General features: G+C 35.4%; 1 protein-coding gene and 1 pseudogene across 1 annotated transcript; both read right to left on the reverse strand.

Moving 5' to 3' along the window:
* Positions 1–1,676: 1,676 nt before the first annotated feature.
* Positions 1,677–3,107, reverse strand: LOC149249188 (BTB/POZ domain-containing protein POB1 pseudogene; annotated as a pseudogene).
* LOC149249189 (alpha-galactosidase-like) lies at positions 1,948–6,191 on the reverse strand. Its single transcript, XM_089452262.1, has 10 exons — positions 6,052–6,191; positions 5,838–5,910; positions 5,682–5,740; positions 5,529–5,594; positions 5,305–5,388; positions 4,284–4,348; positions 3,733–3,815; positions 3,333–3,646; positions 2,932–3,208; positions 1,948–2,211 (listed from the first exon to the last, which is right to left on the reverse strand). The coding sequence occupies exons 1-8, from the start codon at positions 6,189–6,191 to the stop codon at positions 3,617–3,619; spliced, it is 600 nt and encodes a 199-aa protein (XP_089308388.1). The 3' UTR covers positions 1,948–2,211; positions 2,932–3,208; positions 3,333–3,616.
* Positions 6,192–27,935: the final 21,744 nt, after the last annotated feature.

Raw genomic sequence — 27,935 nt, forward strand, 5'->3', positions numbered from 1 at the left:
TTTCACACAACTACCGAAGGGAGAAGAGAAGCAAACAAAACATCTAGAATAAGGCTGGAAAGAAGAACTCAGATCAGCTCTGTGTATTAAGACAACGGCAAAATCTTACTACCAAAACCTGGTAACAGAGCCTTTTGATATCTCAAATCCCGATAGCAGACTAAACATGGGTCTTCGTCCAGGAAGAACTAAGATCAGTTGTGTACTCAAAGGAAATAGGGCCTGTTGGTTTCCCTATTGATTTCTACCAAAAATTGTGGCACATTATTAGTAGGGACCTTTTAGCAGCTGCTGAGGAATCTAGGGTGTGTGGAAAGATACTGAAGGATATCAATTCACCTTTTTCTACACACTCAAAAGTAAAGTAGAAATGGGGAAAGATTTTATTTAGGTTCATCCAAAAATAAAATAACAAAGGGGATTCAAGCAAGAACCCTCCATACAAAACAGTACCCAGAAGAACAAATGTGTCAGGAAAACAGTGAAGGTTTTGAATTCAGTTTCAAATTTTAGAATAGAGAAAACAAAATAACTTATGAGTTCACTTGACCTTCACTGCCAATTTTGGTTAAGAAGTAATTGAGCGCCCAAAGATCATCCAATTGTACACAGTTTCTCGTATAATTGTCTACAACCTCTAAAGTTCTCCTAATTGGATAGTGGTACCAGTGTCTAAGAAGAGTGACACCCTTGCATTTCTCATGAAAATGATCAAGCTGTCCTAACATAGAGAAAAACTACAAAACAACCATCATGTGACTTGCTTAACAGACATGAAACTTACAACAGAGATTGATGGATTTTCACATATTACTTTCACTGAAATAGAGAAGAGATGATGAGAAAGACTTGATATTATGTATTATTCTGTTTTTCAATAAGTATGGTCAGCCTTTTTTCCCTTAGTTAATGTCCATGTGGATAACAATACTAAACTTCACTGTGGCTATGCTATTATGTATCATTTTTTACTTCATTTCATGTTATCTTAGATTGAACTTTGGCATTTTCTAAGAGTTGCGTTTGCACTTTCTTAGGGAGCATTTTCTTCTGACTTACTGTGGATTCTTGTACATCACTCCTCGAGTTCAAAGAATTTCCAACCACCAGCGAATTTAAATGGGATCATTTTTCATAGTTGTAGCTTTTTGCTTGGGATCATATGATCAGTGTCATGCCAGTTTCATTGAAATTAGTTACAGCGTGAAGCTCAACATGAAAAAAAGGAGATACGTCCCACTAAATAAACTGATACAACAGAACAAACATGGTAAATAGTAATACAATGAGACCTCATGCATGCAGAATTACAAGAGGACTGGAAGGCTCTCACTTGTAACTGCCAAGCCAAGTAGATGCCATTTAATTTTCATGTGAGTCATATATATGATGAAAAGAATAAATTAAAAAGATAGTTTACCCATAAAGATATGCAGAAACCTAATTCCCAAATGGGTTAACCATCACATACATCATCCAGCTGCGAACTCCGGCATGGCATATCACCAACAGAAACCCATAAATGAATGAAATTTATCTTGTGTTGTTGAAAAAATGACAACTTGTACAAACTGCAAGTAACCATGCACTAGTCTGAAGGACAGCGCATAAATTTTCAGTAAATTATGGAATGATTTCAATTAAACGTTTTAAGTATTTCTTGTAATGCATTGGTCTCAGATACAATTGAGATTCTGAGACATTATCAGAACGCTACCTCCTACAGTTTTGCAGATTGTATTTGCGCCACAGAACAAGAAAGGTAGAGAATACAGCCGCTCATCATCAGGAGAGAACCAAGAACAGGAATCTTTGGTTATGTACCAAAACACCATGCATTCCTTGATAGGGTCATCAAACTCCACCACTGTAACAGGGAAATGTTGGTACACCCTTTCATTCAATATTTTGTGGGGTGCATCTGCGTTCAAAATAAGTGCTTCTGACACTACCTTTGATGCACACACATTATCCAAGTCATCGCAAGAAAGAACATCTTTCAGTTTGGGAGTGGTCATGTTTGGAAAACGTATCAGTTTGCAAAGGTTACTGCCCAAGATTTCTCTCCTTTGTTCAGGACTTGGATAATGTTTTCTGGCCCAACTTATGACAAAATCATACAGTGCATCTTCTGATTGAACTCTCAATTCATCACTTGACAGCACAACCTCGATGCCGGCCAAAGGAAGATCCAAAAGCTCTTCAGAATGCCTGAAAATCATGATCAGGACATAACAGATTGATTAGTTTGAAGTACATCAGGGATGAATGAGAAATCTTCCACGAGAGAGTCATATCAGCAATGCAAATTTTGTTTCATATATATATATATATATATATATATATATATATATATATATTCTCTTCAGAATTTTCAGAATTCTGTCAAATTTGGATAAAGATAATTTTAGCCAAATTTGAAATTAATCTTATTTTATAGTATTTATTTTTTAAAAGTTATATAATAAATTCACTATTATTTGCACGGAATTTGTGCATAAAAGTTTTTTCTAGAAAAAATCTAGTGACAAAAAATACTTTCTTTTTAACAAAAGTTAAATTGATATTTTCTGAAAAACTTAAATAACCAATTAAATCATCTATTCTATTCTATAAAACAATATTAATAAACTGTATCAAAAAATTTATAAATAAACTATATCAAAAATTTTATAGCTTCTCTCTAATTCTATTAACAAATTGTGTTATGTAATAAGAAAAATAAAATAGTTAATTCTTCAAATGACAGTAGGTATAAAATTACAAACAGAAAAGAGTCCCAGTTTTTAAAAATCATATAAAATAAAAAATGCAAAATCTAGAAGTCAGGAGAAATTAGAAAGTCAAAGGCAACTTACTTTTCATATAACCTAATCCTGATGATACTTCTTAGAAAAAAAAAATTAAAAAACATTGTAATAAGAAACTTACTTTTCAATATAACCTAAATGTTCGACAAGAAACTTCTCTGCAGACTCTTTTAATGACTGCACTCTGTGATTTGTAAGCATATTTTGTGGGAGCTGTAAATAATGCAATGCGGAGTCTGTTGTCATTGATGACTGCAACTCCCTGAGGCAATAATCAACACATCTTGTGACATCCATCTTGAGCGCAAGAATCAACACATCCAACACCTCAGCAGTACAAGGCAGTTGAAGTGTTCCCTGATGCATAAACCTCAATACATTCATGAAAGCCTCTTCCTCTGCAATTTTAAATACAGCACCACAACAATTCTTCAGAGACTAAATTGAAACCTAATCTGAAGAACCAATTTAAAACCGTATTCCAAATTGTATAATAGTTTTGGCAAGTACGATTGAACATACCTGAACAACGTATATGAAAAGTGAGATGTCGATTCTCTAGTTCCAGCTTGTCATCTGTGAAAAGCTTAAACTGGGACAGAAGTATGGTATTCAATCATTTCCAAGCTTCTGCTGCATGAAGCCCATGTAGATCTAAATTCCAAATGTCCTTATGTTTTTCATTTCTAAGTTGAAGAATTTCTGCAGCTGCCTTAGCATTTAGTTTATCTGCAGCCAAATGTTCCTCTTTTGATTTTAGAGAAATATTCCTAGCAGTGCTGTGATCGCCTCGCAAATAAGCTCTTTCAGCTTCCCTTGAATGTCGATTTGCAGCCCTGCTTGAAAACAAGCGATGATAATATATGTTCATGCCTTCCTAATTATCAGTAATGATCACCTAAGACATTGGCATGTTGAATACCTTCATAAGAGCCCAAATGCTGAAATGTGAGCGGTCCTCATCTGCAGTCATGTTGCCATTCCCAACCTCTAACATGTCTGGATCTGAAGATATGGGAAAACATACAAGGTGTCCAAAGAAATTAACAGAGGACAACATTTATAAATCGTTTCATTTCCTTTAGTCAGATACAACGTTTCAAATAATGCTTGTAATGATCTGGAATCGGTTGATGGTATTTATAGCGGTTGTTGAAGTAAGAAGTGTATGATAAAAAGATAAAGCTACTAATAATTCTCTGATCTAGATGTTGTTGAGCCTATATGGCAAAAGCATAACATGCTAGGTCTCTGTAGGGAGAGGGAATTTGTGTGATTGCGTCTTCTTGATATGCATTTATCTTGATTCATGATGAAATAACAGCAACTAAAGTCATGACCAAACGATGGTAAACATTTGATTGGAGCATATCTTACCCAATATAAACAAAAGCCCAAAATAAAAAAGAAAAACAAAGACCTAAATTTCAAAGACATCGCACAGTAAATTTTAGTAGCAAGAAAGGTCGTTACCATTCCATCCACCAGGTCCTGCATAGTCGGCCCAAATGTTGTTTTGGTCTGCCCAGGATGTTATACTGGACCAGAGCAAGTCATAAAGTGAGTACAAAACTCTCCAAACTTGCTAAAAAAAAATTCTGAATCTTTGCTTTCGATTTGCAAATAAAATGAATTATAAATAGTGCATTTCAATCCCTTCCACCATGTACAATGGCCGACACCATACTATTCATGGTCATGCATTTCAATCCCTGGTTTTCACACCATTCAGTGGAAGTTGAAGCCAAAAAAGAAAACATAGCAGCAAAATTCGGTCATATTGGACTTTGTTGTATGGAAATTTAGCAAGTAGTAAAAATCCGGCAAATTTTCCATACAATATGGATACAATGTGATCATCTTACTTTTGATTGTCTTTTTGATAATATACCTCATGTATTTCATCCCGATCATTCCATAAACCCAAAAAAAAAACAACCCAAAAAGCTCTAAAATATTGAAAGAAAATCTCTAATACATCTTATAGATATAATCTAAAGACAAAATTTTCAAGAAGTGAATTTTTTTTTTTTTTCCTTTTTCTTATTTATGAAGTGTTCTCAAAGCTGAAATTCTTCTAAAATTTGGAACAAAATGCATATTTTATTAGCTATGAGAAGTATAATTCTGTTCTGGAGCTGTAATGGATATTTTTGTTACATAATTTTTCTGTATCAAATTGTATTCAAATTCAAACTTATATATGAATGTTTCTTTTATGCTAGAAAGACATGACCTAAATAGAGCTACAAACTACTTATGTATGAAATCTTGTAATCTATGAGTGAAATTATAACCAAATTGAACGTGATATCAAAGATTTGTAAGCAGATGGTGCAGACCTCTCAAGCCACAAGTGAAAATGTGTAAGCCTCATAGTATATGGACTTATGTTTCAGTGTTGAGCTTCGCAGGCTCAAGAAAATTGTAATTTTAAATCTGAAATCATGGATCTTTGATAATAAGAACAATTTGCAAAGGTCCAGTAAATTACCTCTCCCATTTATTCTGTATGTCTAGTGTTGTTCTCCAGCTATTTCCTACATTGCGAGCCCAAGTAGCCGGATTATCGACACCCCTGCAAAAATACCAAAAAAAATTGGAAGTCGCCAACAAAATACTTCTAAAACTCAATGATTTGAATGTTAATCAGTATACACTTTTAACAACATCCAGTGGTATACAAGTGTCCACAGAAAGTAGAGAAGTCTTGCATACCACTCACACAAAGAATAGAATATTGGATGGTCTGTCTTAAGAAGTGCATCCCTCATCCTTGGGTACCTGCTATGCATACAAAGATAAACCCTTCTAACAACTGAAAGTATGAATCTACTCCAAAGATGAAACCCTGATGGAGAAGAACTTCACCTGACTTCAGGTTTTGAACCATCATCGAAACAGTTATCATACTTGAGATAGTCGATACCCTGTTGATGCAACATTGTTGATATTGTAGCATTTAATTTTTCTTCACAATTTACCAAATCTTAACTTCATACACACTAAAGAATATTTCTGACATACCCATTCAGCGAATGTCCGGGCATCTTCTTCCTCAAATCCTAATGAGCCAGGTTGCTTTTGACATGTGTATTGCCTAAAGCCAAAACCCCAAGTCAGTAAGTGGTTTTACAAATGGAAGAAAGAAAAACAGGATCTTACCTGAGATCAGGTAAGCTCACGTAAGGTCCTGAATGGGTTATGGTTTTCAAGAATAGGAAAGTCTTGCTGAGCTTACCCTGCATCTGAATATATGCCAATCTTCAGACCCTTCTCATGCACATAGTCAGCAAGGGCCTTGATGCCGAATGGAAATGTCAAAGCACGAGGAATCAACTTTCCCTGTAAGCAAACACAGTTTATATTATATTCTCTCATTGTTTGTGTTTAACATGAAACAAAAATGGCAATTATCAGGCATAAAAATGCAGGAACTACATGATACAAATCATTTTTCTCCGAGTTCATGTGAATATAATTAAAACATTATTTTCTGCATCTAGGCTTGGATTAGCCAGGCGGATATTTCCTGTATCAATTACTGACAGCCAAAAACACGCAACCCAAATCTGAAGGGCCATCCCCCACATTTTCATCACATTTTATCTTAAACGGCCAATTTTCAATCACAAAATAGAAAAAGTAGGGAGCTGATCCTCAAATTCCAAGCCTATTTGGAGAGATTGAATTTGAAGGACAAGATACAGAAAGTTACGGCACATATTTCTTCTCAAACAGTGTGGAAGTCTCCGCTGAGTCTTTTCTGGCCTTCCGACCGTGCCCCAAAATAAGCCTTCACCATTTAGGTAAACTAAAATCGGTTCATGCACTAAAAACAGTAAATTGATCCTAGCTCAATATCACCATGATAGATGAAAATACAAGTAGGCAAGAAGGGAGGAGATGGGGGAACCCATCACCATCAGTGGCCAAGAAGGGGCCGATTTTCCTGCAAAATATAATTTTTTCAAGTTTGTTCCCTGTTAAGTTCAGACAATCCTTCTGACAAGTAACAGAAAACTCCAATCACCCACTATGGTTGGAATCCAAATGATATAACAAAGTTAGATATTTATGTCAGATTATTATCAGAGCCACCCGTCTGTACTTCCAGAGCTCCCGAAACCACGTGCAGGATTTCAGAAAAACAGAGTCGCTGGATTGCTGTTGTCGATTTTGTGTTTGTCTGAAGGATTTGATGTACAAAGATGAAGAAGATGCGTTGAACTTGCGGACTGAGAATCCATTAACAAAGCGCGTGAGCTCTGAGAAATTTTGACCCCCCTCAAGAATTGCCGGCTGAGAACAGACCCAAATCGAATTGCTCTATGCTCTTGCCTTGTTGCTATAGAAAAAGGAGCAGTTGGATTTCTGCGTGAATATATACACGGCGCTATACTAACCTCTAAACCCTATCGAATGTAGAGGGAGGAGCTGAGTTTGTTCAGACAGGTGCGTGCACCTGGACTTTGGGATTGTGCTGCACGCAAGTGCTGTCCTGGAACTCCGGCATAAAATGGGTAACCACCGACTGTAAAATTGGCTGCAGAAACCACTCTTTAAATCAATGGTTGAAAGTGGGTCTAATTTGATCGAACGGAGCAGAGTACGGCGTAAAATGGGTAACCACCTACTGTAAAATCGGCTGCAGAAACCACTCTTTAAATCAATGGTTGAAAGTGGGTCTAATTTGATCGAACGGAGCACAGTAAATAGGACGACGAAAGTCTGTTCCAAAGGAAGGCCTATCGGCCTAAGTATCAATAAGATAATTCATAATTTCTTAAATATAGTTGTGTAAAAATCCTCTTTTCAATAATGTTTCTACAACACTTTACTCCTTAATTACACTAAACAACATATTTGAAATTTACAAATTTTTTAACACCACTTTGCTCATTAATTACTCCAAAAGCCATTTGTCAAATTTGAACAAAACTTTATTACAATGACAACAGAAACATAGTAGCTTAATTGTGTTTATTAAAATATGTTCAAGATTCTAAGATTTAAAAAACAAATGTTTTCCAGAAATAGATATTGCATAGCCAAGATATGTCCTTTTTAAGGAAAAGATTTTGAGAACACTGATAGACATCTAAATTACACCCCTTAACTATTGATCATGTGTCATATATGAGGCCACCTCAAACACCTTCTCATTAAAATAATTATTTTGCAACTTACATTTGAGTTCAATAAGTCAAATGATCTAATATTAATGTCATCACTTAATTCGTGTAAAGACAACCACTTGTGTCATTTCAATGGCACTATATAATTTTTTAATTGAAAGAATACACAAGATCTCGGTGAAAATCCTTGGCACAACCTTTGACCCTATGGCCAACAAATGTTTGAAAATCACTTATGGGGTGAGCTTTAAAAGAAACTAAAATATTTGCAATTTGCATGTTTTTGTAAAGATAATTGACAAATTAGTGTAACACTTTATTCTACTTAATCTAATTTATGAAACACATTTGAAGACATTTACAAAGCGGGAATCGTGAATATGTTGTAAATCCCATGTTTTAGCAATACTCCATTAAACAATGTAAACTTTGAAACGGGAACTGATACTGTTACCCGTTTCGTAGAGATAGCAAAAAAATGACCCTATTTTCAAAAGTGGTGATGCAGAATACACATGTTTTTTTTAGAACATGGTTTTTGGAACTTTAATTTTTTTTCATGTTCAAGGATGAAATCAAGTTTTAGAATGGTAGTGATTTTCATGCTGATTTTAAAAAGTGAGTATTCTGCATCACACCCTTTTTTTAAAAGACCTATTTTTTGACTTTTAATTTTCTAGTGTGTGAAATGTAAAATTTTTTTTTTCTAAATTTGATAGTTTTTGAAGTCGTCATTTTATTCATATTTTCTTGTTCTCTATCTTAATTTTTTTTTTTAGGGGGGTTTTTATTGTTTTGCGTTTTTAAATTAGAAAGTCGATAGTTTGAATTTTAGATAATCTACATATTTATACATCCTTAATTAATTTTTCAATCCACATGAAATAATTGTTTCTAAAAAACAACATTTTTTAACAATGGACATAAAAATAACCATTTTTAACATAAATATTAAAAAAAAAACTAAACGTTTTGATAATTTTTTGCTAGAATTAACATGTCAAAATCACAATTTTTATACAAAAATATTAACTAAAAATGGTCAAATAATAGTTTTTTTAATGAATTTCATGTCAAAAAAATAATAATAACAATTTTTTTTTTCAAAAAATAATAATTAACTTAAAAATCAATGCGAAAATCACAGTTGTGCTCTCTCTTTCTTTCACATACCAGACTCTTGATGGAAATTTCACCTCTTTTGAACTTTTCCAATCTGAGATTAGATTCTTATCACTTAAAGCACTTGAAATATTTGTAGGCATGAGCTCAGGTGGAGTTCGTTCACCAATGTTTTTTGAAGATACACCTTTAAGACTCTTTGGTCCAGAAAGATTCACAGAAATTTTCCTTGATGCCATTTTCCTAAAAAAAAACACATAAATTAGTAAATAAAAAAACATATTAACTTAAATTAACAACAAAAATATACCATAAATTTTTTATTTGTATAATCAGAATTGCCCAGCCACCTCTAACGGGCAGGCGGGTCAATGGGCGAGTGGGAGGTCAGGTGAGGGATAATGAGACTAAGTGCACAATTAGGCAAGTATGGGCGAGCCCTTACCCATGCGCCCCCCACAACCCCCTGACGACTACATTGAAGCCCCGGCCCCATTAACTTATTCCTCTCACGAGAGATCTCTTGTCTGGATTCACTACACATTAATAATTAAAGTAACACGCCTGATCCAATCTCCGAAAATGATGATGATGACAAATCCCTCGATATGATTACCAAGTTATTGTACTCCTTGCATCCATCAAATCTGTGTTTTCTCTTTGTTTCGCTCGCCAACTCTGTATTTCTTCGTGGTCCATCTTTTGCATGCCACGCTAGATGTTTGTTTTCAGCTGAATTTTCTATTTGAACGAAGTTTCCTAAGCCGGCCCCCCTCCCCTTCCCTCACCCTACCCCCTACCGTCCCCCCACACTCCCGCGCCCCATCCCCCCTAGCCCCCCACCCCTACTCCCCCCCATCCCCCCAAACCCCCGCCCCCCCCATCCCCCCAAACCCCCTACACCCCCCAACCCCTCCCCGAGGGAGTAAACTTGTTTGAATAACAATAGAAAAGGTGTTTGGTTTTTTCAATGCATGGATAGAGAGTGATTTGTTGTTGATATTTAAGTAATGATATTTTGTTTATGATTGAATTTCAACTTAATCTTTAGGTCTTCCGTTGTGATAAGAACATACATGTTTGACATCATATTCTAGTGTAAAAATGTTGTTTCTACATTGATACATAGCTTAATCTCAAGTCTTTTACAAGTAGTTAAAGTGCCAAAAGGCACATGCAAGGGAGGTTGTGAGCTATTAGCTATAGAGCAATGAATACTACCATAGAGGAACACAACAATCACAAAAGGAGTCATTTGTGAGGAGATAATTGAGACTTAAATAAATATGGATAAGTAGGTGGCAATCTAAAACAACTTAACATATCTTCCTTATTGTGTAGAAATCAATTTTAGTAATGTGATTGCGTGCATAAAATGAGTAAATATTTCCTTCAAACTTAAATCATTTAAACATCAAGCTTTGCATAGATGGTTTGTTTATTGAGTTATCAACATGAATAGTGCATGGTTTATTACCTTTTGCAAAGATTGGCCTTTGAAGAAATTTTGTATGAAATGTTTTGACAACATTTATCCTTCTATTAAAAATGTAAATATTAGAAGATATACTTCCATTATTTTGGAGTTCCACCTAGGTTTCCATTGTGTCTTTTCTAAGCCATTTTTCCTTCAGTGTAAGCATGTGTACAAATTTATTTATTTATTTATTAGAAAAAGTCAGAACAACAATTAGAAGCCCCGCTTCACTCTAACAGTGATAATCGTAATAATTAGAAAATATGATGGTATTCAACCTTGATTGAGGAATCCCCATGTATGGTCCATGTATTAGATATAGAATATGGATATGCAAGCATTGAGAAACATTTCTTGGAATTTGAATTGCTCAAATTTTCATTCCTTTTGAGCATGACCTTTTTTTTTTAAATTTTTTCAAATGCACTCAGGAATGCTAAAGTAACAGTGTTTTCTCAAATTTCAAATATAAAATGTTATCCTTTGCTAGACATTCATATGCATACATCAAATTCACATACTAACAAATAAATGCATTTTTTCCAACACATAAATGTAAAGACCTTATTTTTAAACATGTGTTTTATTTAATATTATCCTCACATTGATAAGTAGGGAGCCATGTAACATTAATTCCGATGTGATTATTCAACAAGAGTAAACACATCATTTGCTTTATAAATCGTTATTAAAAGAAAAATGGCATAATGTCACTACTTTTGGGATTGTGTTAATCGATGAGACACAACTCTATAGTATTGTTTCAAGGTTTCAGATAGAGTATATAAATAATTGCTTCTCCAATCCACTAATAAGTATGCCTTTCTTATTTATGTAATGCTATGATTTTCATATATGAATGTTCAACTATGTTGCCATTATTATTTGGGTTAAATCAATTACATATAGCCAAACATTATTTCCATTGATACCAGTAACCATTTTAAAATGCTAAATCTCAAGTTTTTGTAGTTATTGAAAAGCATCTCGATACATGCAAAGCCAAAATTATAGGTAAAAGCCCACGTTTTGTTGTGTGGTCTCTCATGATCGCAAAGGGAGCAATGAGCAGAAGAGGAAATGGGTGGTTTTGAGATTTTTGTTTTGAATTGAATTGAGTTCCTCCACCTACCACCCACTGCGCATTAACGAGATTGAGATGGAGAGTCACATGTAGGAGGATCTAGGTAGATTTAGATTCTGACAGTGACAAAAGCACATCACATGGTGCTGTGTCGAGGTTGGAGGAGTGCCGACCGGAGCCCGAAGTTCTTTTGGACGAGAACAGAATACAGGCAATTCCTCCACCTCACTAAACTACTATAAAAAAATTGATATTTTATTTTAAAATAATTTTAATTTCTCACAAATTATATTTATAACCCCACAAAATTAATGATTTCATTTATATAAACGAATAAAAAAAATAAAAATTCAAATTTCAAAAATTATAAAAATTCAAATTTCAAAAATTATTTTTTATTTTCAAAATATTTCATTTAACAATTCTTTTAAATTTAATAGACTTTATAAAATCAAAATAATTACAATATAACCTACCGTAAACATATATAAAAATAAAACATCACCCTAACAAAAAAGGACCTAAAACCTAAACTTAAAGCAAAAATTAAAAACTAAAAGTCAATCTCGCAAAATAATTTATTATACGATTCCACAAAAGTTAAAAACACATTACCTTTGTCCAATTCCCCCAAAGATAAAAACACATTGCCTTTCTTATTTAATGTCAATATTGCAACAAAAATTATTATCCTATTCCCCAAAAGATAAAAACACATTGCCCTTGTTTTTTAATATCAATTTCACAAAAACAATTATTGTCCGATTACCCACTCTATAAAAACACACTGCCTTCGTTTTCTCAAGGCTAATCTCCCAAAAAAATATTATTCTCTGATTTCTCATGACCAGAGGTAAGTGCGCGCACTTCGACATTAGGGTGCTGAAAGGTAAGGAAAGCAGAGAGCGCTTCATTATTCAGCCTTCTGGCGGTTAAATTTTATATAAAACTGTATGACTTCTGGCAAGTCGATTCCGGGAATCGATTCGCGGCCGGTCCGGCGGGGCGGGGCGGTCGATTCCCGGAATCGACCGATCGGGTGGCGCTGCTCCGTTGGCAATGGTCGCTATCATCTAAATATTTTGCGCAGTAGGCTTCAAACAACAATACCAACTCTGAAATCATATGTGAAGCAATGCGTTTTATTAGGGGCCGTGCAAATCTGTGGAGGCTGAGGAGTTTTGGAGGTCTTGGGGCGGAATCCCTCTTCCGACCCACACACCTGCCTTTATAGCATAGTCGACGGTATTCACCACCGTCTTCCTGCGACACGTGGCGCCTGCGAACTGAGGTTGTCCAGAAGTAACGTAAGCGCTCAGGCAGTCCAGCAATTTCTGATTGCACTGGACGTTCAGGTAATTGCGCGTTCGGGTGATGCAATAGTCGTGATTTTTGCAGCAGCTGTCCAATCCATCACAGGGAGCTTCTCCATGGCATCCCGTGTAAAATACTCCGCAGTATCGCCCGTACCTTAGAATTGGGGCCTCTGCAATTAAAATACATCAATACTCACATTTATTTTTGAAGGAAGACCTTCCCTGAAATGGAAAGAATGTGTGAAATTATAATTGTAAAAAGATGAACATCTATATAAAAAATTTAGCCAGAAACTTAACAGCAGTCCAACTAACAAAATATAATACTCCATAGCTTATTTATTTAAATCTTTAAGAAAAAACAAAATCGGTGATCAGGAAAGTCTGGTCAAAATGGAAGAAATGCTGAGCCACAAATATAGATGAACCTCTAATAAACAAACCCAACGGAGCAGCGCCACCCGACCGGTCAATCTTTGAGCAACCTATCATTTCCAGCTTGCATATTTCTTCGTAAAAGTCATGAAGAGTTTGTTGTACTTAAGCTGAGTGGCCCATTTTTATAAATTGCATTGTACTTACCAAACATGAATTATCCCGTTTTGCCTCAACCATTCATAATTGTATGTCCTCTTTGGTTCACTCGAATCACAATATCATTTCCAGCTTGCATATTTCTTCGTAAAAGTTATGAAAAGTTTGCTGTATATTAATTGAATGGTAGCAATTAATGGCGGCCCGGGGGTGGATCACAATGGCTACCATTGCCAACGGAGCAGCGCCACCCGACCAATCGACCGCCCCGTTTGCTCACTTCCGATTCCGGAATCGGAAGTGACCTCTCTCTATCACACTATATTTTAGTTCGCATCTGATGAGATGGCATGGCTTGATCACACTATATTTTAGTTCGCATCTGATGAGATGGCATGGCTTGATCACACTATATTTTAGTTCGCATCTAATGAGATGGCATGGCTGGATCACACTATGGCTCGCGGAATCAGAAGTGACGACCGTTTGCCCTGTTTGCTCACTATATTGACCTCTCTCTATCACACTATATTTTAGTTCGCATCTGATGAGATGGCATGGCTGGATCACACTATGGCTCGCGGAACACGATGATTCACAATGTAAATTTATGAAATTACAGTAACTAAAGTCAGCATTCCACAAGTCTTACGTGAAATCGCACTCTGCATATATTTTACACTAAGTAAAACTCTGCTTTAAAATAGAGAGATTAAACAACTAACACATTATACCATGCTATTCGTGTATATATATATTTATAACATAATCATAACAGCTTATTAATATAATATAGTTTTATGGTGCTTAATAACACACATTTTTCTGCAAAGGTAAGGGCTTATTATTAACCATTTCTTTTTTAAGAGAAATATAACTCTGGGTTTAAACGCACTATTTTCTGCAAAGGTTTAAATATTTAAAGATGTTTAATAAGGGTATAAACATTTTTTTCATGAGAGAAATATGACTTTTGGTTTAGACTCGTAATAAAATTATTTATTAGAATATATTCAAATCTTATAAAACTATTTCCTTTTTCTTTTAATATATATGTGGTATTTTTAAATTATATAAATTTTGGATGTAAAAGAAAAATAAAATATATATAATAAAATTGTAATTCAAATAATTTTGACTACTTGTTATAATAATAAAAGGTATAGAGTTATATGTGAAATTTTAAGTTTTATTTTTATATTGTATTTTTAAATGTATAATTGAAATTTGAAGTTGAAATAATTTTAAGTTAGATTTAGTTATATATGTGTGAGATGTTGAAACATTTAAACTATATTTATTATAAATGAATAATTTATTAATTTTTACATTTAAATTACAAATGTCATATTAAATATTTACTTTGATCATAAATAATATTTTAAATATTTAGATTATTTTTTTTATCATAAAGGAGTAGTATTTAAGTGTTATTTTCTGGATTTTTAAGCATATTTCTTGTCAAAATCCGATGAGAAAAATTGTGACCAAATCTTGAAATATGTTGTTTAAATTGATTTTTTTGACCATATATGAATTCAGCTCCCTTAAAAACCCTTAGGGCACTTCCATTGTGAAGAGTTCACTTATCAAACTTGTGATTTCAATAAATATTTATGAGATTCTAAACAAATTACATCAAAAAATAAACCGGAAAACTTTTCAAAAATAGCAATTAAAGACTACTCTTATCATAAATAATATTTTGAACATTTAAACTACCTATCTCATAAATATCATATTAAAAATTTTAAACTATAATTATAAATTATAAATAATATCTTAAATATTTAAAGTAAACCTCTTTATCATAAATTATATTTTAAACATTTAACCTACCTATCCGATATAAAAACATTTAAACTATATAATAAATGATATCTTAAACCTTTAAACCTTTAAGAAAATTAAAATAGTAGTGAAATGTTAAATTAAAAAAATTAATTAATATGTATTAAGAAAATGTATTTACAAGTTATAATTTTCTAATAATAGAAACAGGGTTAAAAGCTATCTATAGAAACATGTAAGAATTTTAAGAAATATATTTTAAGATAAGTACCTTAAATACATCTAAATAGAAATTTGTAATCTGATTACCGAACGTATTTGATCCAAGCAATGCTGGTTAACGGTTCAACCAGAACTAGGCATAAACCATGGTGGACGAAACCGTTAAGAAAAGGGAAAATTATGGTCTATTTAATATAATAATATTCAGCTGAGAGGAAATCCACGGCAACCAAACCAAGATCTTAATACCTTTTGCTCACTTCCGATTCCGGAATCGACCGGTCGATTCCCGGAATCGACCGCCCCGTTTGCTCACTTCCGATTCCGCGAGCCATAGTGTGATCAAGCCATGCCATCTCATCAGATGCGAACTAAAATATAGTGTGATCAAGCCATGCCATCTCATCAGATGCGAACTAAAATATAGTGTGATAGAGAGAGGTCACTTCCGATTCCGGAATCGGAAGTGAGCAAACGGGGCGGTCGATTCCGGGAATCGGGTGGCGCTGCTCCGTTGGCAATGGTAGCAATTGTGATCCACCCCCGGGCCGCCATTAATTGCTACCATTCAATTAATATACAGCAAACTTTTCATGACTTTTACGAAGAAATATGCAAGCTGGAAATGATATTGTGATTCGAGTGAACCAAAGAGGACATACAATTATGAATGGTTGAGGCAAAATGGGATAATTCATGTTTGGTAAGTACAATGCAATTTATAAAAATGGGCCACTCAGCTTAAGTACAGCGAACTCTTCATGACTTTTACGAAGAAATATGCAAGCTGGAAATGATAGGTTGCTCAAAGATTGACCGGTCGGGTGGCGCTGCTCGGGTGGCGCTGCTCCGTTGGGTTTGTTTATTAAAGGTTCATCTATATTTGTGGCTCAGCATTTCTTCCATTTTGACCAGATTTTCCTGATCACCGATTTTTTTTTTTCTTAAAGATTTAAATAAATAAGCTATGGAGTATTATATTTTGTTAGTTGCACTGCTGTTAAGTTTCTGGCTAAATTTTTTATATAGATGTTCATCTTTTTACAATTATAATTTCACACATTCTTTCCATTTCAGGGAAGGTCTTCCTTCAAAAATAAATGTGAGTATTGACGTATTTTAATTGCAGAGGCCCCAATTCTAAGATACGGGCGATACTGCGGAGTATTTTACACGGGATGCCATGGAGAAGCTCCCTGCGATGGATTGGACAGCTGCTGCAAAAATCACGACTATTGCATCACCCGAACGCGCAATTACCTGAACGTCCAGTGCAATCAGAAATTGCTGGACTGCCTGAGCGCTTACGTTACTTCTGGACAACCTCAGTTCGCAGGCGCCACGTGTCGCAGGAAGACGGTGGTGAATACCGTCGACTATGCTATAAAGGCAGGTGTGTGGGTCGGAAGAGGGATTCCGCCCCAAGACCTCCAAAACTCCTCAGCCTCCACAGATTTGCACGGCCCCTAATAAAATGCATTGCTTCACATATGATTTCAGAGTTGGTATTTTTGTTTGAAGCCTACTGCGCAAAATATTTAGATGATAGCGGCCATTGCCAACGGAGCAGCGCCACCCGACCGGTCGATTCCGGGAATCGACCGCCCCGCCCCGCCGGACCGGCGGCGGGTCGATTCTCGGAATCGACCCGCCAGAAGTCATACAGTTTTATATAAAATTTAACTGCCAGAAGGCTGAATAATGAAGCGCTCTCCGCTTTCCTTACCTTTCAGCACCCCAATGTCGAAGTGCGCACACTTACGTCTGGTCATGAGAAATCGGAGAATAATATTTTTTTGGGAGATTAGCCTTGAGAAAACGAAGGTAGTGTGTTTTTATAGAGTGGGTAATCGGACAATAATTGTTTTTGTGAAATTGATATTAAAAAACAAGGGCAATGTGTTTTTATCTTTTGGGGAATCGGATAATAATTTTTGTTGCAATATTGACATTAAATAAGAAAGGCAATGTGTTTTTATCTTTGTCCTTTTGTTGCAATATTGACATTAAATAAGAAAGGCAATGTGTTTTTATCTTTTGGGAATTGGACAAAGGTAATGTGTTTTTAACTTTTGTGGAATCGGATAATAAATTATTTTGCGAGATTGACTTTTAGTTTTTAATTTTTGCTTTAAGTTTAGGTTTTAGGTCTTTTTTGTTAGGGTGATGTTTTATTTTTATATATGTTTACGGTAGGTTATATTGTAATTATTTTGATTTTATAAAGTCTATTAAATTTAAAAGAATTGTTAAATGAAATATTTTGAAAATAAAAAATAATTTTTGAAATTTGAATTTTTATAATTTTTGAAATTTGAATTTTTATTTTTTTTATTCGTTTATATAGATGAAATCATTAATTTTGTGGGGTTATAAATATAATTTGTGAGAAATTAAAATTATTTTAAAATAAAATATCAATTTTTTTTTATAGTAGTTTAGTGAGGTGGAGGAATTGCCTGTATTCTGTTCTCGTCCAAAAGAACTTCGGGTTTCGGTCGGCACTCCTCCAACCTCGACACAGCACCATGTGATGTGCTTTTGTCACTGTCAAAATCTAAATCTACCTAGATCCTCCTAAATGTGACTCTCCATCTCAATCTCGTTAATGCGCAGTGGGTGGTAGGTGGAGGAACTCAATTCAATTCAAAACAAAATTCACAAAACCACCCATTTCCTCTTCTGCTCATTGCTCCCTTTGCGATCATGAGAGACCACACAACAAAACGTGGGCTTTTACCTATAATTTTGGCTTTGCATGTATCGAGATGCTTTTCAATAACTACAAAAACTTGAGATTTTAGCATTTTAAAATGCTTACTGGTACCAATGGAAATAATGTTTGGCTATATGTAATTGATTTAACCCAAATAATAATGGCAACATAGTTGAACATTCATATATGAAAATCATAGCATTACATAAATAAGAAAGGCATACTTATTAGTGGATTGGAGAAGCAATTATTTATATACTCTATCTGAAACCTTGAAACAATACTATAGAGTTGTGTCTCATCGATTAACACAATCCCAAAAGTAGTGACATTATGCCATTTTTCTTTTAATAACGATTTATAAAACAAATGATGTGTTTACTCTTGTTGAATAATCACATCGGAATTAATGTTACATGGCTCCCTACTCATCAATGTGAGGATAATATTAAATAAAACACATGTTTAAAAATAAGGTCTTTACATTTATGTGTTGGAAAAAATGCATTTATTTGTTAGTATGTGAATTTGATGTATGCATATGAATGTCTAGCAAAGGATAACATTTTATATTTGAAATTTGAGAAAACACTGTTACTTTAGCATTCCTGAGTGCATTTGAAAAAATTTAAAAAAAAAAGGTCATGCTCAAAAGGAATGAAAAGTTGAGCAATTCAAATTCCAAGAAATGTTTCTCAATGCTTGCATATCCATATTCTATATCTAATACATGGACCATACATGAGGATTCCTCAATCAAGGTTGAATACCATCATATTTTCTAATTATTACGATTATCATTGTTAGAGTGAAGCGGGGCTTCTAATTGTTGTTCTGAATTTTTCTAATAAATAAATAAATGAATTTGTACACATGCTTACACAGAAGGAAAAATGGCTTAGAAAAGACACAATGGAAACCTAGGTGGAACTCCAAAATAATGGAAGTATATCTTCTAATATTTACATTTTTAATAGAAGGATAAATGTTGTCAAAACATTTCATACAAAATTTCTTCAAAGGCCAATCTTTGCAAAAGGTAATAAACCATGCACTATTCATGTTGATAACTCAATAAACAAACCATCTATGCAAAGCTTGATGTTTAAATGATTTAAGTTTGAAGGAAATATTTACTCATTTTATGCACGCAATCACATTACTAAAATTGATTTCTACACAATAAGGAAGATACGTTAAGTTGTTTTAGATTGCCACCTACTTATCCATATTTATTTAAGTCTCAATTATCTCCTCACAAATGACTCCTTTTGTGATTGTTGTGTCCCTCTATGGTAGTATTCATTGCTCTATAGCTAATAGCCCACAACCTCCCTTGCATGTGCCTTTTGGCACTTTAACTACTTGTAAAAGACTTGAGATTAAGCTATGTATCAATGTAGAAACAACATTTTTACACTAGAATATGATGTCAAACATGGGTAAGGGGGGTGCAGGGGGGGTGGCGGGGGAGGGGGTTAGGGTAGGGGGTTTGGGGGGGGGGGGGGGGTAGGGTAAGGGTAGGGGGGTGGCGGGGGGTAAGGGAAGGTAGGGGGTAGGGGTAAGGATAGGGTGGAGGGGGGTGGGGCGCGAGGCCCATGGGGCCGGCGTTAAGGAAGGGGGGCAGGAGTTGAAATTGGAGGGGAATGGGAGTTAGGGGGTGGGCTTATGGGGAGGAGAGTTGTGGGGTAGGGAAGGAAGAGTTGGGGAAATGGTGCATGGGTGGGTGAGTTGGGGGTAGCAAGGGCTAGCACATGGGTAGGGCAGAAGGGGGAAGAGGGCATGGGTGAATGGGAAAGATCGGTAATGGGTTGGGGGAAGGGGGCATGACGACGACCTACCCACGGTTATTGGGTGATTGAGTTTGAATAATTGTTTAAGACAGTTTATATAACTGATGTATGCATCGTATCTTCAAATAAAATTAATGTTTTCCATATTTTGTTAAATGAGAAGTTATGAAGCATTTTTATGTTGTTGGATTATGTCTTAAGTATGATAAATTTTATTGTTTAAATATCTACAATGCAATATCAAATTAGAGATATAATGTCTGTTTTATTCAATATACAAATAAAGACTTTTGAATTCATTCAGTGATATAATTTGTTCATAATGTCATGTTTTTTTAGTTTTATAGTTGAAAAAATTTCAATTTCTTTTGTATCTAGCATGTTGTGGTTGAAAACATGTTAAATTTATACTTAGGAAAGAAAAATGATATTCTACCAGAAACATTAATGTGTTTTTTCCTTAAAATTTAACTTTGTTTGAGACATAAAAAATTGGTTTTATTAGCATTTTTTAAAAAGTTTGAAAATTGACCCTAAAAAAAAATCATTATTCCAGTATCAAAACTTTCGTTTTGAAGCTATATTTTGCACGAAAATTTCGTAGTAAATTTCGTAGTCACTGCCATTTTTAAAACACGTTCAAAATTGACACCCAAAAATAAAAACATCGTTCCAGTATACACACTTTTCGTTTTTAGCACTGTTTTTGATGTTTTTTTGGGGTTTTTTGGCCAGAGTTCCCGTTTTGAGTTTATAGTTCCCGTTTCAAAGTTTACATTGTTATTAATTATTGTGAGAGTGTTACTTAATAGATTGCATAATGGCTATCTCTCGTTGGATTGTCCAATCCATGTTGATAAGGGAACCATGAGTAGGTTTTAGGATTTCATAAAAAATGGGAAGATTCAACAAAAGTAGCTACAAAGAGCACACTGAACCGAAGGAGGCTTATCCTCAAATTGGGATGAAAAGAGGAAACCTTTTAATATATTATCATACATGATGCCAAATTCACCAACTAATCAATTTTTAGTAAGGAAATGCAGAAAAAATGAGGGCTATGTCGAGGTAATCCATGCATTTTTGTTTTTCACAAGGACAAGTTGTCCATAGAATATTATTGGTCAAGACTAGTTGGCATATCATTTTGTAGTTTTCGTTGTACAGGTGTGAACATAACTTATGATGGTATTTGGCAATATGTTTTGACTATGCATTAAAGTTATGTGCATGGAACTTGGTATAGATGATAATTTCTATCCTATTTTGATTAGTTGTAATCATTGTAGTGTTTTTGCTTTGTGTATATATTTGTAAGTTTGGGTGTAGAAGAGTTGTACGAGGTTGCAATACAGTAGATTAATTGTTGGTTAGTTCCTTTCCAACAAGAAAATGATAATGATATATATGAAACTCCTAAATTTTTTGTGTGTTGATTATGCATTGATATAGTTGGATGTTCTTGTATTCCCCCCCCCCCTTAAATCATGGACTTGATGTGTATGTCTATTCTTTATGTTAATGGTGAATGTTACACTTCTAATCTAAGTGAGTGGATGTTTCTTCTAAACACTTCCAAAGCTCTTTCCACTCAATTGCATCCTCTCAAGCCATATATATTTCAAGTTACATCACAATATTTGAAAAGGTATGAAGAATGTGCTAAAGAGTTTAATGATGCAGTGCATAGTGACAACGAACACCAAGCCAAATAAAAAAAAAAAAAAAACAAACAAACAAACAAAATATAAACAAAACAAAAAGAGTTTTAACAAATTTGCAAAAATTGAGAAATGAAATTGAAAAACTTGTTGAAAAATATAAAATGAAATGGCAAGAACTCAGAAGACTTGCATTGGATATTAAAGAATATATAGAAGAATAGCTTACTAGAACGTTTGATGAAGATATCAAATATCATGAAAATATGGAACCCAAATTCAATTCAGAAAAGAAACTAGAAGATCCAATTACAATAGAACTACCAGAAAACAAAAGAAAAAGGTATCCCCCTTTTGAGTGTATGTCCAAAGCATGACACTTATACTATATCTATTTTCCATTATAATTAAGGGATATAAAACATAGCATTTAGATGCCTTACTGGTTATGGAGATATCATTTCTTGTTGTAAAAATTTCGCAGATCTTAAATATTTTTGGAGACTTTCCAATTAAAAGCAAGAGCTATGAATGATTCTCCAATTAGAACTCACAAAATGGCTATAGATTTTCTTATTATAATTACAAGTATAGAAGCTCACGCAAATTTCTATTTGTTTGACTCTGGATATAATACCTTATTATATCAAAAGTTTAACAAAGCAAACATGCCAATGACTTTTTATAGGATCTATAAAATTAAAGGTTGTTGGTTAAATTTTCCAAATTCGTTCTTTGGATAAGTATGAAGTTAAAATACAATCACCCCCTTTTCCTCTTAAGGATGAGCTTGACATTGCTATAAACAATTGCAAAAATCATAAGAATATGTTGACATGCAATTAAGGAACAAACTTTTTATCTTTAGAAATTTTAGAAAAATGAAAAGTAAAAATAAATGCATTTTGGTTTAGATAGAAATATTATGTTGACTTTCCCTATGCAAAAAATAAATAAAGGGGTTTTACAAAAGGCTTCTACCAACTTGATAAATCCAAAAGAGTAGAATATGTCCAAAGAATAAATCAAAGATCTACTTGAGAAGGTTCCTATTGAAAAAAGGAGCCTTTAGGCATGTCAAGTATTTTGTCAACAAACACTCTAAATAAAAAATTGGTAAACCACAATTACTAGTAAATTATTCCAAGTTAAATAAAGCCTTAATGTGAATCAAGTATCCTCTATGAAACAAATATATTTTAAATAAAATTGTATGATGCAACGTATTTTTTAAATTTGATCTCAATTATGGTTTTTGGCAAATTCGCAATCATCTTAAGAAAATAATTAAAACCAGCTTTGGGGTGTGTAATGTGTAGTATCAAATAGAAATTGATGTTATTTGGGCTTACAAATGCCCCGTCATAGTTTTAGAAAATGATGGAAGACATTTTTCATTTTTTTGATTTGCCTCTTTTGATCATTTACATGGATGATATTTTGGTCTATTCTAAGGACTTAAAAGAGCATAAAAAACACTTAGAACAATTTTATGAAGCGACAAAACTTAAGAGTTGTTGTGCTTAAAAGTGTAAATACACAAATGTATTGTAAGTAATATTTTATTAATAATATGAAATGTACAGGGATGATTGAATGTTACAATGAGGGCATGATTATATACCTAAGATGGTTCCCTTGCATGAATGGACATGTCCTTTAGACATGCATTTCTAGTTCACTAATGACTATTTAATTAATCATTATGATTATTTATATTTACATTTGTTTATATTTATTTTATTTTTATATAAATTATATTCATGACATTGCCTCTCTCTTCAAAAAGCTTTGTCTTCAAAGCTTTTATTGCTGACAATTTCGTTCACTATGTGTTTTCTCATTTCACTTGTCTACTTTGCACTTTTCAGTAATACTCCCTTGGAATTGGGGTTTATCCATTTTCCTCATATATATATATATATATTATTTTTTTTAAGAAAATAACTTTATAAAAAATTATAAAGTAACTTTATAATGTAATAAAGTGACTTTATAATCATTTATAAAGTGCTTCACTAATTAAGTTGTTAACCTTATAATATTTATTTTTCATATCCAATAATCAGTGTACAACCCGTACGGTCATGTCCTTACACACGTCTCCCATGTTGGCTGGTATGTGGCTGATATCTCTTGCATTCTTTGACTTAATATATCGAGGGCATGCTCATTCCCAATTTTTAATTATTTCAATAGGTGTATGTTGCAACGGTAATTCACGCAAAATATGACCAGTGTTTAGAACACCCATTATTTCCCTAATAGTATATTTGTAGCAATAAGTATCCTCCTTACACTCCTTAAAATTGTTGCCCAGTATATTAATCTTATTTGAGTTGGCATGAGTCCAGTTTGCCTCCAATACATTGTCATATAAAAAGTAGTGTCAACGAGGCATGAAAAATAGAGTGGGTCTCTCCATTGTTCGTCTTGCCTTTTTGTCAAAAGAGAGACAAGTAAAGTCCAACACATTTATAATCATTCGCTCAACTTTAAAGAAGATAAGATCGTACACTTAGATATCATTAATCCATTGAAATTTCTCTCTCAATAGAATCGTAAAGGCTAACTGCATCGATGAATCCCCTCTGTAAGAACCGGTTTTTCCAAGGCCATGGAGAACCAGTTGTAATTTTGAATAACGTGGGTCTCTCCATATTACCCTTTCTATTCGTGAAACCATTTCTAGTTCTTGCATTTGTTTCTGACATTCCACATAAAACAAAGATTTCTCCATATTTTCTTTATCGAGCTATATTTTCTTGATTAATTCCTCTACTTTTTCATCACTTTCTGCATCAATTATTTCTGGTTTGGCGTTCTTCTTTGGTTCTGGAATATCAATAATCATAATTTTGGCTTTAGGTTCTTCTTTGTTTCTTAAATGTCCAGAACGAAGGCAGTATCCATAATCACCAATCCAAACTACGCAATGATAGAATGAATAAAACGAAAAATAAAACGTAAAGGTTGAAAATGCCTTCTTAGATAATTCCCCCCACCACAAGTCGTTCCTTCTCAGCTCGACACCCACTTGGCTTTCCGTAACTAACCTTGTACATTTATTGAAACCATTTCCATATTTTCCATAGTGCTCTGTCAAGCTATTTCGAATATCATTCTCCTCTTCATATTTGTCAAATCCCCTTACAAAAGCAGTATAAGAAATTTCTTGTCCCTATTGGTTACTGTCATTACTCTAATTCTACTTTGATGTAGGAGTTCCATAGTCTGCAGCATGATCAAGTCTGAGAAGACATCGTAATAAATCCTGTGCATTTTTATCCATTGCCTTGCTAGCTGCTTCTTCAGTTGCAAATTTCACATGTGCAAAACCTCTAAGGGAGCCATCGTCCTACTTAGCTATCCGAACATCAACTGCACGGACTCATAAGCGGAACTAAAAATGAAGATCTGGGTTGTTCATCAGTACGTCTTGAAATCTCCGAACTCGATAGCGTTCTATTGATAGCGACGAAATGAGCCAAGTGAAAAACACTTGGTAATATAGAGAATGGTAATATAGATCTTAATATCTAGGGCTTACCCTAGCTGCTAACTCTACTCTCGGAGTCGAGGGGGTCATAGCAGAACGAGGGCACGTATAGGACCCAGGGTTACCATTTGGATCTGCTGAGGCCGAGGAGGTCAGGGTAGTTGTTCAAACACTGGATGCTTTATATAGATAGAAGATCGATGGAGCTACTCTGGAGCCAACCGAAGTAAGTGCTAGTGAGGGGGTAACACGATCTCACTTGCATGATCATGGATGTTTCGAAGGAACCAAATCCGATTGAATGAACGTTCATTACTGGTCTTTTCTTAGAAGTTTATGGATGGAAAGGGATCGAGACTACTGGAAGCGAGGACGATCGGAGACCAGTTACGCTTCCCTCACCACATGAATAGTGAGTGACTCCATCGATGGCAGCCCGGGAAATCCTAAAGGTCAAGGCCCTCTCCCCCTCTCCGGGGAAAGAAATCCTCACCATCGGAATGGTGAGCCCCTACCGGTCCTCTCCTTAAGACACCGTAATAAATCCTGTGCATTTTTATCCATTGCCTTGCAAGTTGCTTCTTCAGTTTCAAATTTGACATGTGCAAAACCTCTAAGGGAGCCATCGTCCTACTTAGCTATCTGAACATCAACTGCACGGACTCATAAGCGAAACTAAAAATGAAGATCTGGGTTGTTCATCAGTACGTCTTGAAATCTCCGAACTCGATAGAGTTCTATTGATAGCGACGAAATGAGCCAAGTGAAAAACACTTGGTAATATAGAGAATGGTAATATAGATCTTAATATCTAGGGCTTACCCTAGCTGCTAACCCTACTCTCGGAGTCGAGGGGGTCATAGCAGAACGAGGGCACGTATAGGACCCAGGGTTACCATTTGGATCTGTTGAGGCTGAGGAGGTCAGGGTAGTTGTTCAAACACTGGATGCTTTATATAGATAGAAGATCGATGGAGCTACTCTGGAGCCAATCGAAGTAAGTGCTAGTGAGGGGGTTACACGATCTCACTTGCATGACCATGGATGTTTTGAAGGAACCAAATCTGATTGAATGAACTTTCATTACTGGTCTTTTCTTAGAAGTTTATGGATGGAAAGGGATCGAGACTACTCGAAGCGAGGACAATCAGAGACCAGTTACGCTTCCCTCACCATATGAATAGTGAGTGACTCCATCGATGGCGGCCCGGGAAATCCTAAAGGTCAAGGCCCTCTCCCCCTCTCTCGGGAAAGAAATCCTCACCATCGGAATGGTGAGCCCCTACCGGTCCTCTCCTTAACAGTCGAGCTGATGGCAGCCTTATTAGTCGAGTGTGCTACACCCTGCCGATCCTCACCATCGAAATGGTGAGCCCCTACCGGTCCTCTCCTTATCAGTCGAGCCGATGGCGGCCTTATTAGTCGAGCATGCTACGCACCCTGTCGGTCCTCAAGGCTAACAGCTAACTTTCGATAGGTTGAGCACCTAAAGGAAGGAAGGTCCTCTCCCTAGCGAGCGGTAGGTCGAGGGTTGGCTAAGACAGATGGCTCGATGCAATTGGTCCTGGGCTGGTCGACGGGAACTTGGCTAGTGATCCGGGCTTGTGACATTGGGGATGGGCTATGGATCTGGTTGAAGGCCGTTGGATTCATGGGGTGCCTGATGAACTCGTGGGTTGGTTATCAATGCGTTCGGGTTTCCCTGATGGCTAATCCTTGCGAATGGACTTGGAAAAGGCAACGCTCCCTTGGAAAAGGCAACGCTCCCTTATAGCGTCGTCCCTCCTAATTGATATGCCGGTTGTCAGCCCTTACAACGTACCCATGGTAGAGAATGGCATACCTTGGGGGAGGGGGATGGGACCTTACCCAAGGAAGTGAGAATGGGGGCATGGGGATGTGCGAGAAAATAGGAAGAATGTCTTCCAGGATGCTACAGCAGGCTCGACTGTTAAGGAGAGGACCGGTCAATTGTGTTTGGAAAAGTCATATTTCAATAGCAGCATATATAGTGGCATCCGGTTATCCGGTAAGAAATCCCCAGCATCCATTTTCTTCGATCAACTCGGAAACTCCATCCACATTTCTCCGATCAACTCGGACACTCCCACGTTGTTCGCTGGTAACCCCAGCGGTTATTTCCTTTTCCTTTGTCTCTTTTTTGAGAAAAAAACCCCCCCTTTGATTCGTCAGATAGGTAGAGGTGGGCGTCAAATCAGATAGGTAGGTGGGTCTCGGTGGGGAATACTAAATCACCACGGGGATTCATTTAGGGGAGGGGGTTGCCGAACAATACGTTTGCCCCTTCAACCAATACGTAGTGGTTTCAGAAAAGATATATTATATACGCTACATGGCATAAGGCCTTTCAATCCAATATCGACCCACCTGGAGAGATATCAGGTGTTGATACACCATAAGGATGCGTAAGCAGGCTCGACCATAGGGGCCGAGAGCCTAAGAAAGAGGAGGTCTCTCCAAGACCTTGAATAAATTGGAACAGATTGTCCTTGTCAATAGAGTATGACAAATTTCCTACAAAAAGTGGCCATGTTCCACGCGTTATAGGAGTCTTTGACATGTTCGACAGAAAAGCTTTATCCTTATGATATTTTGGAGTTGCCAAAGTTTTCTTTGCAACTGGAGTTTGGCCATCCATATCCTCCATTGCCTCGTCACTGTCTTCCTCTCGTTTAGAACCCTTAGTGACTTTATGTTTATCTTTAGGTTCATCATCACTCTCATCTTAACCATCCTCGTTGTTGCTCTCTT

This window comes from Pinus tabuliformis, chromosome 7, assembly GCF_031772625.1.
Source record: "Pinus tabuliformis cultivar Carrire ecotype Pingquan chromosome 7, CPIR1, whole genome shotgun sequence".
In the NCBI taxonomy this organism is placed as follows: domain Eukaryota; kingdom Viridiplantae; phylum Streptophyta; class Pinopsida; order Pinales; family Pinaceae; genus Pinus; species Pinus tabuliformis.